The sequence below is a fragment of the Lepisosteus platostomus genome, chromosome 7, assembly GCF_059453375.1.
Source record: "Lepisosteus platostomus isolate fLepPlt1 chromosome 7, fLepPlt1.hap1, whole genome shotgun sequence".
Lineage (NCBI taxonomy): Eukaryota > Metazoa > Chordata > Actinopteri > Semionotiformes > Lepisosteidae > Lepisosteus > Lepisosteus platostomus.
This window is the reverse complement of record NC_142617.1, coordinates 16,022,487-16,038,788: the sequence shown is the minus strand read 5'-3', so window position 1 is coordinate 16,038,788 and position 16,302 is coordinate 16,022,487. Positions and strand designations below refer to the sequence as shown.

The 16,302-nt window shown below is 37.9% G+C and overlaps 1 protein-coding gene and 1 long non-coding RNA gene across 3 annotated transcripts in view; one reads left to right on the top strand and one right to left on the bottom strand.

The window, feature by feature from the left end:
* The window catches only part of LOC148658383 (FRAS1-related extracellular matrix protein 2-like), a 100,253-nt gene that overhangs the window by 12,301 nt on the left and 71,650 nt on the right, over positions 1 to 16,302 (bottom strand). The window contains exons 7-16 of the mRNA XM_088639494.1: positions 15,739 to 15,888; positions 13,867 to 14,076; positions 12,017 to 12,214; positions 11,333 to 11,497; positions 10,441 to 10,623; positions 9,803 to 9,933; positions 9,156 to 9,314; positions 7,694 to 7,997; positions 6,619 to 6,750; positions 5,918 to 6,249 (exon numbers count right to left, since the gene is read on the bottom strand). Of these exons, the coding sequence (XP_088495620.1) occupies positions 5,918 to 6,249; positions 6,619 to 6,750; positions 7,694 to 7,997; positions 9,156 to 9,314; positions 9,803 to 9,933; positions 10,441 to 10,623; positions 11,333 to 11,497; positions 12,017 to 12,214; positions 13,867 to 14,076; positions 15,739 to 15,888 (1,964 nt within the window). The remainder of the gene's footprint in view (positions 1 to 5,917; positions 6,250 to 6,618; positions 6,751 to 7,693; positions 7,998 to 9,155; positions 9,315 to 9,802; positions 9,934 to 10,440; positions 10,624 to 11,332; positions 11,498 to 12,016; positions 12,215 to 13,866; positions 14,077 to 15,738; positions 15,889 to 16,302) is intronic.
* On the top strand, positions 1,345 to 5,462 carry LOC148658384 (uncharacterized). 2 transcript variants are annotated; one of them, XR_015940060.1, is made up of 3 exons: positions 1,345 to 3,729; positions 3,997 to 4,869; positions 5,280 to 5,462. It is a non-coding gene; the product is annotated as an uncharacterized LOC148658384 (long non-coding RNA). The 2 variants fall into 2 exon arrangements; XR_015940061.1 differs by having other exon boundaries at positions 1,363 to 3,729; positions 3,997 to 4,494.

Here is a 16,302-nt window from a genome sequence, read left to right as displayed (position 1 = left end):
GGAAATACTCTCCAACCTTCTTTTCTATGTGAAAATTATACCAATTGAGTTTTTCAATGTCATTGTGAGATTGCCAGGTACATATACTGTAGTGTAATGCTATGACCTACAACTAAGGACAAATTTGCTAGTGTTAGTGAAATTGTCATGCAAAGAGACCTGTTTTCTCTTGTGTCAGGATAACCAAGGTAATAAATGATTTGCTACAGGGCCTCCCAGACCAAATGCCTTTACTAAATGGATTCCTATAACTCTGTCAAGCTGTGCACAAAACATTTAACCCCAGTTAAAACCCGTAGGCTGAATCCATGCACCTAATTTTTGAGGGACTACTACAAAAGTAGCAAAAATAGGGAAATAACCTTTAGTAGGAAAAAAGAAAAAAAGAAACATAAAGGTGAAAAAATACGCAGTCTTTCAATTCACTAATTAGATATTTTGCGACAAAATCCCGTTATGCTACAAATGCAGAACATCAACCCTGTTCTTTTTAAATACCTAAAAGGATACTCATGGTGAGTATTTACAACTTTCTTTCATTTCACCTCTTTTATACATTTTCATTTTTTTAAGTTCTTTAAAATAAATAGACTTTCTTTTCATGTAATAAACTGCACTTAGAAAGGGATATACTGACATTTCACCTTTAATGTTAAATGATTAAAGGCGGTAACAAGTTATAATCCTATTCCAAAGTATTCTAGTATCAGGATGTGTGAGGACTAGTATATAGTTCATATCAGTGAATATGTCATATCTTAACATTTTTACATAAACAATTGATAAAAATGAAAGTATAAATACAGGAGTGCTCCTGCTGAGGTAAATATTACCCCAACTATTCTAAACACTGGGTACATTTTCAACCTTACTGGCAGTTAATATTCAACTTTTTCTTTCTTTTTAACATTCCTGACACAGAAACAAAATATTTCTGCATTTTTTAGCACCTTAAATATTGACACCTTTCTTAAAATCTTTCTAGTGTCTATGCAATAAGGCCAATATGATTGTCAAAATCCTTTCACTTCATTCTTTTTAATGTCTTTAGCGGGAAAGATTACAAAGATGCAGGGTTTATACAAGATAAGAAACCCTAGAGTTTATAAGAGATGAAATTATCCATTAGTATTGCTGTGATAACCAAATTAATAAAAAATAAGATATTAATTAATTTGTGGCAGCAGTGTGGACTAGTGGCTACATTCCTGGACTCATAACTGCAGTAATGTCAGTTAAAATCCAGGGCTATACTGTACCTTTGAGTGACATACAGTACTCAGCTGTATAAAAGGGAATGCAAACAGGCTTCAAAAACCTGCCCTTCAAAATATAAAATACAAATTTAAGAAACAAAATGAATTGTACAATTTCCAGCAACTACTCTATATTCTATAGCTCTTATGTTTTAAAGGCTGGGCCACACAAAAAGAGCTAATTCCTTGCATATACCGTATATTGGTCCATTAATACCTAAGGATTTGCAAAGCACTTAAAGTACAGCCTAATCACCCTTATTGTGGCCCAGAGTTCACTACCTTCAAGCTAGATTATTTCTGAGGTTCAGGTACTGTAAAAGTGACGACATAAGTCAAATGCAAGTAAGGCAATGATATTGGTAGATGTCTTGGCTCAAAGCAGCGGTAAATAAGAATATCTCCTTTCTAAAAATACAGGCTGGAAAATTTTAAAGTATAATTAATTACTTTCACTAGCACTGAGTTTATAATTAAGGCCGGGAACACAGAAATACATTTCTATAACTTGCTGGTGTTGTCAATATGGCATGTAATGATTTGCATGTGCCTTGATATAACAACAGTACATCCAAATTCAGAGTGCAAACTGTTTTTAATGGGGCTAGATTTTCTATGGGGTTGCATGCTATTTTTAAAAGCCTGAAATGAAGGTCAATTATACATGCATTTATTGTCAAACTCACCTAGTTATTTATTATTAGCATTAGACACACAGTGGAAAGGTGAAAGCAGCGTAGTTTTTTAGGCACAGATCAGGAATAAAATAGAAAAGGACTCCCATGAGAGGAGAGAAGACAAAAACACAAAGAGTTATCTCACTATATTGCCATGGTATAGCTCATCTGCAGCTTTCAATGTTTTTTTCTAGTTTTATATACAGGAAAATATAATTCTGTATTTCACGGAATCCAAAAATAATTGGTTCAGGTAAGTCTCTAAAAAAATAGACAAACAATTCACCAAAAGGCTAGCAGGTAGTAATTTCACTCTAAGGTTGTTTTCCAACTGTGCTGGTATCCTTATTAAAATAAGAGGATACGGAACCAGTACCATAATATTGTGGTCAACACTTGTTCCTCCTTCCAAAAAGAGATAATGCAAATGAACACTTGTCATGAAAAAGAATAGACAAACTAAATATTGTTCTGGTTGAAGAGCAGAAGGACCTGTTGTACTGAAACTTGAGAAAGAGATTGCACCATTAGGGCAAAGGCCATTGGACAAAGGTGGGTCTTCATCCTCAAAATGACAAAGAAAGAGAGTTAAATATTGTTCAGTTGAAGATCCAGAAAAAGGACCTGTCAAACCAGCAACTGAGGAAGAGATTGCAACATAGGACAACACCCACTGGACAAATACGGATCACTGCAAAATCATTAAGAAGGAGAATTAAAAATTGATCTGGTTAAAAACCCAGAAGATGGGCCCGTCTTATGTGTAAAGGGGTAAAAGGTAAAGACTGAAAGTAAAGGGATGGAAATTCAAGATCAGACTGTTTAGGAAATCGTTAAGAGCGGGTGGACACTCTTCAGAAAAATGCCAAAGTTTGGAGAAATAACTGAAGAACAGCTGGGACAGCTCACTATTTATACTGCCTGCTGAGATTCGAAAAGTAAAAGTGAGAAAGGTTACAGAAAGCCTTAAACTATGCAAAATCCAAAAGGATATGAAGTTAAATTCATAGCAACACTACAGTTTCAGTAGAATTTTGTTTGCAGCTACAGGTAGGTAAATGTAGTGTATCAATAATGCTATTTACAATGTTAAAAATTGTCCGCCTAATTGCCTCGGTATTGGGTTGGGGGTATGTACTGTATGTAACTAGATGTGGCCATTTTGTAAGATGTTCTTGTTTGTCTCTTTCAGGCTGAAACCCCCCAGAACCCCTCAGTGCTGTGTAGATGCTGCAAGAAGGTGGAAAGTGGGAAGCAGCTAAGAGAGAAGAAGAAAATAGCAGAAAGCAAAAAGATTTAAACAAAGACATGGACAGTTCTGTGCAAAGTTACTGCTGGCCTTTGTCCTTACAATGGTAGGACAATACCCACTGTACAAATATGGGTTGGTTCCATATGTTGAAGAGGACAAGCTAAATATTGTTCTGGTTGAAGACCCAGAAGAATCTCTTGTGCCAAAACCTGAGGAAGAGATCGCACCAGTAGGGCAAAACACACTGGATAAGAATGGATCCCCTCAAAATGACAAAGAAGGAGAATTAAATATCATTCTGGTTGATGATAAGCCTGTCTTACTTGTACAGGAGGAAAAGGTGAAGACAGAAAGTGAAGGCTTGGAAATTCAACACCAAAGTGTTGAGGACATGGATGAGAGTAGATGGGCATTCTTTTGGAAAATGCCAATGTTTGGAGAAATAACCGGAGAACAGCTGATTGTGCTAATAGACTACATTGGGACAGCTCACTGTTTATACTGCCTGCTGAGATGGGCAAAGAGACGTCTCACAGTGAGACAGGTAACAGAAAGCCTTAATTGGCTGAACTATTCAAAATACAAAGGAATCTGAAGTCAGATTTATGGTGACTTGTATTGTTTTGGTATAATTTTTTTTCAGCTAGGTAAATTTAGTTTCACAATGATTAATATTGTTAAGAAATGCCGGACTAAATTGCCTCAGGATTGGGCTGGAGTACAGTAGGTACAGCATATAATTAGATGTGGCCATTTTGAAAGATTTAGTGTCTTGTTTGTCCTGATCCCTGTTCTTTTTTGTCTCTTTCAGGCTGAAAACCCCCAGAACCCCTCAGTGCTGTGCAGATGCTGCAAGAAGGTGGAAAGAGGGAAGCAGCTGAGAGAGAAGAAGAAAAGAGCAAAAAGCAAAAAGATTTAAACAAAGACATGGACTGTCACTATTATTATTAATGTTGAATAAATCTTCCATATACATTACAATTGTGTTTGATCTTTTTTTCTAGATTTATTCCAAAAAGTTGTGCTGTATACTGTAAATCATGAACTAAAGTACCTATATGTGTATATTTGTTATATGGTGTCTTCAAGTATCAAATTACATAGGTCTTAGATTTAAAAAAAATCATGAGCATTTTTTAAAAGACCTACAGAATGCTCTGCCATTGTGAGGTCATCATGACATCAAGGTTCCAATCATCAGAAAGTCATGATTGGAACCTAAACCAGGCATTTGCATTCTTGCTTTTACAGAGTGAGGATGGAACTTCAGTTCTGTGCAAAGTTACTGCTGGCCTTTGTCCTTACAACGGTAGGACAATACCCACTGTACAAATATGGGTTGGTTCCATATGTTGAAGAGGACAAGCTAAATACTGTTCTGGTTGAAGACCCAGAAGAATCTCTTGTGCCAAAACCTGAGGAAGAGATCACATCAGCAGGGCAAAACCCACTGGACAAGGATGGATCCCCTCAAAATGTTAAAAAAGATGAATTAAATATCGTTGTGGTTGAAGATCCAGAAAAAAGACCTGTCAAACTGGCAACTGAGGAAGAGATCGCAACAGTTGGGCAACATCCACTGGACAAATACAGCTCCCCACAAAATGACAAAGAAGGAGAATTAAAATTTAATCTGGTTAAAAACCCAGAAGATGGGCCTGTCTTACTCGTACAGGAGGAAGAGGTGAAGACAGAAAGTGAAGGCTTGGAAATTCAACATCAAACTGTTGAAGAAATAGATGAGAGTGGATGGGCACTCTTCAGGAAAATGCCAAAGTTTGGTGAAATAACTGGAGAACAGCTGATTGTACTAATAAACTACATTGGGACAGCTCACTGTTTATACTGCCTGCTGAAATGGGCAAAGAGATGTCTCACAGTGAGAAAGGTAACAGGAAGCCTTAATTGCTTAAGCTACAGTATGCAAAATACAAAAAGTCAAATTTACTGTATTGGTATTAAGATGCTACACAACAATAAAAAGGTTATGTGTGGGGGGTGCATAACTACATGTAATGTTATACGTAATGTTGTAATGCTGTATGATTTAGTTTTTTATTAGTTCTGATCCCCATGGTTGTTTATCTCTTTCAGGCTGAAACCCCCCAGAACCCCTCAGTGCTGTGCAGATGCTTCAAGAAGGTGGAAAGAGGGAAGCAGCTGAGAGAGAAGAAGAAAAGAGCAAAAAGCAAAAAGATTTAAATAAAGACATGGACTGTCACTGCTGTCATTGTTAAAGTTATTATTAATGTTCATTAAAACCTTCTATGTTCCAAATGACTGTTATCTTTTTTCTAAATACTTAAGATATTACAGTACAGAGTTGGCAGTGATTCACTGTGTCTATGACGTGTTTAAGAAAGCGTGCATGATCTCTATAAGATGTGTTGGGAGCAGCTGATCATCAAACAACTACAACAGATCTGCAATCTCGGTCACTTGAGGGTTCTCATAGAGCAGAAGGGCACAGTCCTTAAAGAAACAAAAAGCTTCCACTACCAGAGATCAAACTACAAGTGCAGAGGTTGGATCTGAGGTACTCCTGGGACAACTCAGGATCCATAAGTGACCTCTGGCAGATATTAACCTCAATTCTTTTCTACCTGAGTGATCATTAAAAAAGAGGTTAACTACACACCTGTAGAACTGTAGCACTTTAGAAACAGGGTTGCCAATCATTAACAGGAGCCTATGTCTATGTGAAAAAGAGACCAAACTAAAAGGGTACCTACCTGACCATCTGTTCCAATTGTCCCACCACAGTCTGTGAGGAGCTCAGACATGTCATAGTAGCTGACAAACTCCCACAGGCAGGCCTCCAGGTTGAGGTTCCTGTAGAAGCGCAGGGTTCCAGAGCCCCTGAGCGTTGAACTGTACTGGTAGGGGGACGTCTCTCCAATCACTTCTGCATTTTTGGACGCATCTGTGATGAAGCCGTGACGTGTCTTCACCTCGCTGTGATCCAGCAGGTTCGAGCACCTGTGGTTGCCAACCCTAGTGCCGTCTGGGCTCAATGTCAGCTCAAAGTTCGACAGAGGTCGTGTGGAAATGACAGGGAGCATTCCTGAGGCAAAGACAGATTGTGTCAGTTTAGATGGAAGAGACAGCACTTATACAGCAATAAAATTTTAAATAGGATTGTAAAACAGTATAGTAATAGTATTTTACAATAGTTAAAAGCTATTGTGTTTCATCCTAGTAAATATTTCTACTTGATTATTTACAAAGCCTGTGTATAGAACCACACTGATGTCTCAGTAAGACTGTGTCTAAATGGATATACAGTAGTATACACTAGAGCCGTGGCACAGAGCTTTTATTACTTTAAGCAATGTTTTAGTGATTTTGTGGAGTCTGGGAAAACAGGAGAAAGACCTCTAATTCACTGTGGACAATCAAATTCTTCAAAGCCTATGTGAAAACTTTGTCTGACCATCGATATGAGGCATTGTGACTGTGAGCTTGATGAGATTTGGATGGTCGGGGTCTTCGGCTCCTGTGTAGCGCAATTTCGCAGAAAAGGGCTCTGCACCAACTGTTCCCATCACACGTGGCTGGCACATGCCTGTCAAGAAACAACATGTTATTTGCAACCTAAAGAAGACTGCAAAAAAAAAAAACAATTCTGAAACAGCATTAAATGGACTATTTTATTGACTTAAGAAGTAATTCACATCATATGTACTGTATTTAGAAAAATACTCTTTAATGTTCTGGTATTTGCCACAAACACACTGGACAAAAATAGCCAATTTTTTATGATACCTTTGATTCTGCAATTAGACTGGTGAAGGGACAAGTGAGACAATGGTATTATTTTATGTAGTTTTGCAAACGACGCAGTCTTGTGTGGTCTAACGTTGGCATTATGCCCAGAACATAAAGCAGAAGTTGTTTCTGTCAATAAGCCAAGAGAAATGATCTAAGATATAAGAGGCTTATACTGCATGTTTATCATAAACTTTTCGCTCAGACATGTACAGTATACAGGGAAATTATGCTTATTTGTACATTTGAGCAGTTTGTCATGTATCACTAGGTAAACTCATTGAGACACAGTTATATGGGTGGTGCGCTTAACAGTTTGCTTCACTAATCTTTGCATGAACTTTATGTGATGTATATCGATGTATATATTATTTTCAAGTCCGGTTCCTAAAAGCCGGTCTCCCATATGCATATGTAATAAAGAGACTTCTACTACACAGACACCTGGACTTTGTCATTTGTATGACACAACACTGGGTTTGGTAAGAAGTTTAAGTATCTTCATATGAAATACTAATTTCAATGGTCTGAGAAAGGAAGCACTCAGAAGCCTTAGTCTTAAAACAATTGTCCTTACGTGAACATGGTGCCATGCTAAACACCAGGAGTGTTTCAAAGCTGGTGTCTGTTGATTCCTGAAGTCAGACTGTTCAGTAACTTACTGAATCATCCTGACCAGAGACCTATCCAGGCACTGTGCAAAGAATTGTGCGTATGTTCCTTGTGTGAACCAGCCTTACCTTCCTGTACACTGATAGTGGCAATGGGGCTCATGAGCTCCAAGCCTTCGTCTCCATTGGAGTTGACAGCTCGGGCAGCACACTGCACCCGTGAGCCTGCCTGGAAGTAGATGGAGTCCAGAGTGATGAGCTTTGAGGAGGTGAAGAAAGTATCGAAGTCCACCTCTCTCATGGGGCTCGTCACACCATCTGGGCCTGTGGGGGCGCTCACCAACCAGCGATATCGCGTCAGTGTGTCGTTGATGTGCTCGCTGGAGCAGATGGAGCCTGTCTTATCATAGTCAGAGTATTTTGGGTTGCAAGCCTGCCCGAGAAAACAAAGTGAGAGCATGAGATATGAAGATTATTGCAGTAGGTCAATCAAGTAATTGAAAAGGTTCTTGATTCAAACATGATTGAGCTCAAAACCTTCCAATACTACAGTATGTGTGTGCACAAAAATATGTTATGAGATTTAAACTTCTAGTTGTTGAGCACAAAACAAAAAAAGAACCATTTTTAATTGATATCCAGGCTGAGACATAGTTATCTTTATTTAGAATGACATTAAGAAGAAAATTATGAATCCATCAATATTTTAAATATATTTATGCAAACCCCAAAAAAGAAGCTTACCAATACAGCAAAACAACATGTGAAAGATTCAAAACAAGAAGAGATCATTTGCTCTTTTTTCAAGTTGCTAAATGATCCAATAATCTCATCCACTGCTTTAAATAAACAGGAGTTCTTCCTTAACCACTCAAACTTTGACCCTTTGATTGAAATTGTGCCTTCTGTTCTTGTCCTGAATACACTTGTCTTTCGTTTCCACTATGTGTCCCCTGGTTCACATTTTACCTTTGATCCTGAATCTTACTGCATTGACTTTGTCAGTTGAATATTTATTGGCATTGTTTCTACCCAGTTATCATTCCTAATGTAACTTATGAAGGCAGCTTTCCACTGAATTAATTCAAGAAAAAAAAATGGCAAACAGAAAGTTGTGGTCAGATCCTTGGACAACAAACCAAATGCTATAAGGATTGAGGATTTGAAAGCATTGAGGTACTGCTTTCAGGAAGTATTTACCCCCTTACGATGATGTCCCATTTTGCTGAATCACAAACACATTGAAGCAATCACATTATGAATATTTTTATTCTCAACTTGAATGCTCAAATTGAACCTTTTTATGAGGGACAGAAGTTAGACATCAGAAAAAGGATGAGTTAAAGAAGCACAATGTTGGTTTCCTCAGACAACCTACCCCCACACCCACAGCCTTGCCTATTTTGGGGGACCTAGGATTCTGGCACAGTGGGTTTGGTGCTTGTCTAAGTCATGTACAGTATATTAACTCAGTATTGTCTCAATATGTATAGTTATATTGAGAGTTCAGGTGTGCCAGTGAAGGTGATTTAAATCAAGAATCCAACTTTCACTCCACCAGGGACAATGGAGGTGTACTGTGCTCACTTACTGTAACACAGATGACAGGATACCCCGCAGGTGGGTGTATATTTTCCTTTGATCTGGCTGTGTCATCGTACAGCAGTAAGGAAACAACATGAGGCACAGAAGGGAAAGTCACATCTGCCATGCTGTATGTCTCCTCAATGTAAATGATTGCTTTGCTCATCTGTGAAAACATGTAGAAAATAAATGTATGGCATGTATTTAAGAGGAAGTATAAAATGAGTTAACAGGCAACCTATTTTTATCAATTCACTTTACATTTCCTGGCTGCATTTGGTGTGAATATTTCTGTTTTAACCTCTGTTCACAAAAATGCTAAAATTGTTATCTGAAATGGTTTCTTGAGGACTGAGAGCATTTTCGAGCACAGACACTTATTCTTAATATATAATCGTCACAAAAAAAGTAAACAGTCAGATAGTCTGAGACATTTACATTTCCCAGGTAGTCTTACTATTGAGCATTAAGCTACTAAGTTAAAAAAGCTTAATGAATTTATAGTTATTACTGTAATCACAGCTTACATTACAAGATCCCAACAGCAATTAAGAGGGTAAAAATAACTGCATCTCTCACTTAACTAAGATAGTTAACATTTCAGAGTACTCTACTATTGCCCATGCATTACAGTATACAGTATATTTTTCTAACCTGAGTCTCAGCCACCATGTTCTCATCAGGTTTCAGATGAACAGTAAATGCCTCTCTCATCTCTTGTTGGCCATCAAACAAAATCTCCACCTCCACAAAGTGCTGCGTTTCCCCCTCCTTGAATTCGATATCTGTGAAATAAAGTGATAGAGGCACAAAAGGCCAGCTGAAGCATTTTTCAGTGTTGATACTTTCTGGCAAAACACAGCTAGGTGAAGACTGTGAAACTATATGTTATATACATCACAAAATCTAACATTTAAAAAAGCATTCATAATGCAGGTATAAATTTGTAGATTTTTAACTTACTAAATAAATAATTACATACAAAAGTGACCATGATCTAAAATTATTTTTTTGGATGGGAAGAGCTATAGTTGGAGTGTGACCCATATAACATTGGCTTCTTGTAAAGGGAAGAGGCACGTACTGGAAAATTATGCAGACTTTTAATTGCCGCCTGAAAAAGATCTCAGTCACTGTTTGTTCAATTAGCTTGAAACGGTGCACACAAACGGTAGTTGAGTTTATAACCATGCTACTTGTATGTATGCGACTGAGAGCTGGGAACAGCAGCTAATGAAATAAAAACGTGAAGTACACTGTAGGTCTGGCAAAGAAACTAGGTGCTGACCTACCTTCAGATACAGGATGGTAGTCTTCTCCAGAGGTTGCAGAGCCATCTTTGGTGTGGACCCTGACGATGGAAACCTTAGAGGTGTCTCCCACACGTAGCACAGGGATTTTCACCACAGTCGTCTGTCCACTTTCTTTCGGCTCACTTACACTAAATTTTGTCTCACCAAACTTGATGATGGCCTCTGTGAAAAACACAAAGAACCCATCAAAAAACAGCGGACACAGCCATTAAATTCCGCATTCTGACAAAACCGCATTACTGTATGTACACAATTACATACACATTCAATCTGAGAGCTTCATTTTAGAAACTTTACTGAACTGTTGATAAAAGAATGCCTCTTCTGGTAGTAAATGTTTGTACAAAAAAATCATTTTAAAGTCATGCATCTGCTATTATAATGCTGAATTACTTTGAAATTTAAATCATAATTGCTAAAGGGATCTGTGTTGAAGGCTCTCCTAAATGTGATGTGCAATTAAATTTATGAGTGAGGAAGACTGATGAATAATGAATGACTGTAGACCCCTCTGCTGGTGCTTTTTTCTGATTAAATATATATTATCTCATATAAAAGTAACCCTTTCAAAGGAAAATATTTTTTAAATTAAATTGTCATGGAAATGCTAAGTAGGTCAAGGTCACACTTCAAATCGTCTAATTCACAGAAATGTAATTCACAGAAATGGTTTGTCTGAAATTCTCTGAATTCTCTTCTCCCTTTGAAGAGGCAAATATAGTGCTCTCCATCTTTCTCATGCCTTATCCCAGTGTCTTGTAACCTAGACACTCTGAACATGTTGTGACTGTCCAGAGACGGTACTAAATTGTAGGGCAAAACTACCATAGCTGGTCTGACAAGATATGCAGAGGCAGCTGTCATCTCTTACTGTCTTCATCATCTTTGATTTTGATGAGGGTCTCTTTCTGCTTGCCGATGGTGGCTCCGAATGGAGATTCACTCTTGGGGCTTCCCAGGACCAGCCTGAGTTCCTCATCTTCCTCATGGACCGTATCATTCACCAAGGTTAGGACGCAGGGCTTTTCAATCTCCCCTTAGACACAGAGCAGACTCATGTTAAATTAAGGCTACACTGTTTATTTCACAATGCGACACAATGGTATTAAACTGTATAACACACGTGACATCATATTATAAGAGTATGATTATTATACTTTAAGACTACAGTATCATAAGAGTATTAAAGGCTATACAGTACAGGTACAACTTTGTAGATTGGTATACCTTTTTGTAAATAAGAAAGTCCAATAACTTTGCAAAACAATACAGACTAACTCAAAACTGTATGAATGAAGACTCTGACAAAATGAAAATCAACAATACAAAATTCTTAATCATACATACAGTATTTAACAACTCTACACAAAAAGAAGGCCTTGAAAATGACAACCCATTTGAGGCAGAGATTTTAACTATAACTATGAAAAATTACAGTATGTACAGTATTAAGCACAGAAGGATTTAACGCTTAATAAAAAAATCGAAAGTATCAATAGTACAAAAAAGCACCGCTAGTGTTCTTTTGAATTATTTTTCAGCAGCTAAATATTACCAGGTAAGAAGCTGATGATTGAAGCATCTGTGTTGGGACGCTCTTCAAAGTCCATCATAACCTGCGCAGAGCCCTGTCTGGTGTAGCAGCGCACTGTGGATTTATAGCTGATGTCTCCACTGCGGTACACAATGGCCGATATCTGCCCATCGTTTTCATTCCCCATGTACATTGCCTCTCGGAACTGGACTTTTGGCACTTTAACAGAGAGACAAAAATTGCAGTCCTATAGCATTCAAAATGAACTACATTTAAACTAATTTAAATATGATTCAGTGTACTGGAAGCTTGAAGAGAAACTGGAAAGTTTTTACCAGGTTTGAAATATAGCAAAATAGTGTCAATTAGATGAGAGCTGGCATTTGAATGATAATAACAACTACATTTCATGTACAGTAGCACATCTACCAATCTTATCACCAGCGCAATCTCATTATGACAAATGACAGCAACAGCTAATTATCAAACACAATATAACAATATAAGCAAAACAGAGTTTATATACATAAAAAAACATTTTGGTGCAGGCAGGCCTTTATCTAAGATCTTTGCACATAAACTTCACGATATACTGTACAGTAAGTGAAAAACATAATCACAATTTTGTAACAAGAGTTTGGCTACAATACTGATCAACAGGGAACTACTGTACACTGTGTACTGTTTGGCTCTGATATTACTTTGCATAATTTAATTACAACATTAGTCATAAATCAAAGGACTCTGGCTTTGACTTGATATGCAGAAATCACAAAAACTGTACACCATTCAAAAATTTCGACATTTTCTAATACAGTACATTCGTATTATTTTAGCAACATCTCATTCTGTGCCATGTTCAAATCTATTGTGTATAAATAAGCAATATTTATAAGATCCCCGGATTTAAAATATGAATGAAAAAAACAATTTGTATTTTATAATGAGCACTTTGCTTCTGTTCAGAATTCTAAATTTATTTGTTATGCTCTAGCTATTTTCCCGAATTCCCAAGATTTGTTTCCTAAGCATATATTATTGTGTCTCACCTGAGCCATGTATTTAACTTATTGACACATTGACTGGAGAAAGGACGACAACACTTTTCCAAATTCAATAAACCTTTAACTTCAAAGGAAGATCAACTTGACCATTATGGTAACAATTGGCTACTTTGGTTTACAGCACATAAATATTTTTCAAAGCTTAAACGTCCAAGGGAGTAATATGCTTTGGAAAGACTGTAAAGGGAAATGTTAACGTATCCTGTGAATACAGAAAGACTGAGAACTGAAGAATTCTTTCATTTAATGTTCTATAATTACACCCTGGCCAGGAGTGGTTTGCAGCCCCATGTTGTCATGGGAGCCCAGGCCATTCTCAGGAGCGCTCACCCATCCACCGGCCCAGGGAGAATGCACTCAGGCCATCTCTCTTCATTCCTCCTTTAATCTTTCAATCAGGAAGCCAATCAAGCAATCCTGAATGATCTGCCTTTTTAAGGTTTAACTGCCTGATAGCCTGACGCTCTGGCATTGAGCTCCCTAGAGCCGTGAGACCACTAACTCTACGCTCTTCTCCCGACTGCAAGCATTAGTTTACTACAGTGTCGATTTAGCAGAGATAGCAGATTGTCACCCTGCCTCCCCACTCATCTCTCCTAACTAGTCGCCTCACTACTAACTACTCGGCTCTCCGGAATCTTCCGGAGACACACAAAGTCCTGCAGTTGGGTTTCGGCCTGTCATCTAGTTACAGTGCTGCTCAGCAGCACCTGCACTGTGAAACCTATAGCATGCGGTTGGAAAAGGAGAATTATTTTAAATAAATCGTTTTGTTATCTTTAATATAACATGAGAATGTCAGCTTACAGTCTGAGACGGAGTCATTGATGAAGATGGTTGCTTTGCCAGGCTCCCCCAGGATGGCATTCATGGGCATTCTCAAGACCAGCTCAAACTTCTCTATACCCTCCAGGACTGGCTGCCCGAGGTCATCCAGGATGGTGACACGGAACGTCTGCATGTTGACGCCTGGAGCAAAATCTAAGTTCCGGCTGATCCCCACATAATCAACACCAGCTGAAAACAGAAGAGAATTGGGGAATATAATGTTTTAAGAATTCTTAGAATGTGCATTTATCTTCCAGCAATCATATTATTGACAATGAGCATCCCCTTCAGTGTTGAACCTGAGGTTGAACTGTCCACCGGAAAGAAACCAACATACTGTAACTGAGGGGAAGACCCACTGATTCCATGGGAGGTTTCCTATTCAAAATGTATTATCCTATAAAAACACTTATTTTATGTTAAGGCTTTTCAACTAAAATTACAGAAAGCATATACATATACAATATATATGATGTTCATATACAATGTTCTTGTAATTTTACAGTATAAGCCTCAAATTCTTCTGGTTTTGGTGCTCTTATCACAATTCAGAAGAGCCAGCAATCAAAAAGGATAAAAAATGTTATTTAACCATGATACTACTAAAATGATGGAATGTGAAACTGAATTAAGTGCTCACTCCTGACTTCTTTGTTGGGTTGGTTCTTGTTGTTTTTTTTTTTCCACAGCAAATTCTTTCCTGCTTAGCTGTGAAAAATATCAGCACTAATGTCATCTTTTCATTCTTAACCTTTCACAGGAGACTATGACCCAGTAATGTGCAACGTGTTTGCTTATGCCTGCAGAACCTATAAACCTAGAGAGATAAGATAAATAATGAAATATTTTCAATTTGCTGAAATAGAAAAAACAAAAAGGAGGGCCTTATAAAGGAGGGAGATAGGATGGAGCTTGTTGAAGTCTGCAGATAGGTAGGAGGTTAAGCAGACAGATTCCAAACCTGTGAAGTTCATCCCCTGAAAAGAAGTGTGTGCAATCCACAGCAGGAGGAAAAGTTTACATTCCATAGGATCTATATTCATTCAAAAGAACACAAACCTGACAGCACTGTGCCTTGTACCTTTCCAAAGCCCTAGGGCAGTTATAAGCCATGATGACTTGAAGATGTTTGCATTCCTAAGCTCACTTGATTCCCCACAAATTTCCCACTTATTTATTCTCCTAACGCTTGAAAGACTCCAGACTTCTGTGGCCAATGAGGACTATTCTTCAGCACACACATGTACCCCAACTTGCAGTCATTTTCTTTTTTATAGAGCAAGGCTTTACCTTAGTCTGCCCAATGCGCTGGTGAGCTATGAATAACAAAACATTGTCCTAAGAAATTTGTAGGGATACATTTCCTTCATGTCCTGGTAAAGATGGAAATTCAGAGTCCAGATGTTACAATGTTAAAGTGAAGAACGTAATGAAACACTGACCTGACAACTCAAGTGACTCTTTTACTCTAACTCGTCTTTTGACTTTTCTTTAGATAAAAGGAGTGCAGGACAGATGCTTTGCAAACTGAACTAAAATTTACAGTTACAATCTAAGTGCACTGCAGGTTTGCAGGTCTAATCAACTCATATTGCACTAACACCTGCAAATCAAGACATGAAGACTATTGATAGTTGCAATATTGCACTTAGGCCTGCAAATAATCACAATACAAAATTGCCATTGAGTGACATGAATTTTGATCAAATACTTCAGTCTGCCTGTGATAGACTGTGGTGTCAATGGCTGGTTTGCAAATCCCATGTAAAATCAGGCTTTTGGGATGCAATGTATGTAGACAACGTGGTATAATGATTCTCTAAATGGTTACCCATCTGTGACATTTCTTACCTTCTGCAGACACAGGGTCTGTCCTGCGGGACCGCACTGTGACGGTGGCGGTCTTAGAGAGGTCAGTTCCAGTTCTCCACACGCGCACCTCCACATAGCCGTCACTCTCATCCACGTGGTATTCCATATCTCCGAAATAAAAGACTGGCGCTGGAGTAGAAAAGGACCGGTGGGTCACAACCAGAAGAACATGCAAGTGGTTACCATAGGAAACAGAAGACAGTTAAATTATTGATTCTTAGTATGATGAATGTAGTTCTCTCAGCTCATACCTTATAAACACACAGGTTTACTAGCACTTCACAATAGGACTGCAGCATTTCTCAATCTGTTGTGCATAAGGAAGCATCATAATTCTACTTTCCTAAAGGATATACTTAAGATGATTGTATGGTCTGTATTGGACTTTTAAAAAAATCTTTTTTGTTGGTTATTTGTCGTTGTTTACTTCATCATCTTTTGTTTCATAGTGATTCACCGCACTTGCAAAAAGTAGCTTCGAAAACCCTTTCTCAAAAATGAAGGACAAATTTTATTTCAGCTAAAAAAGTTAGATGTCGTGGC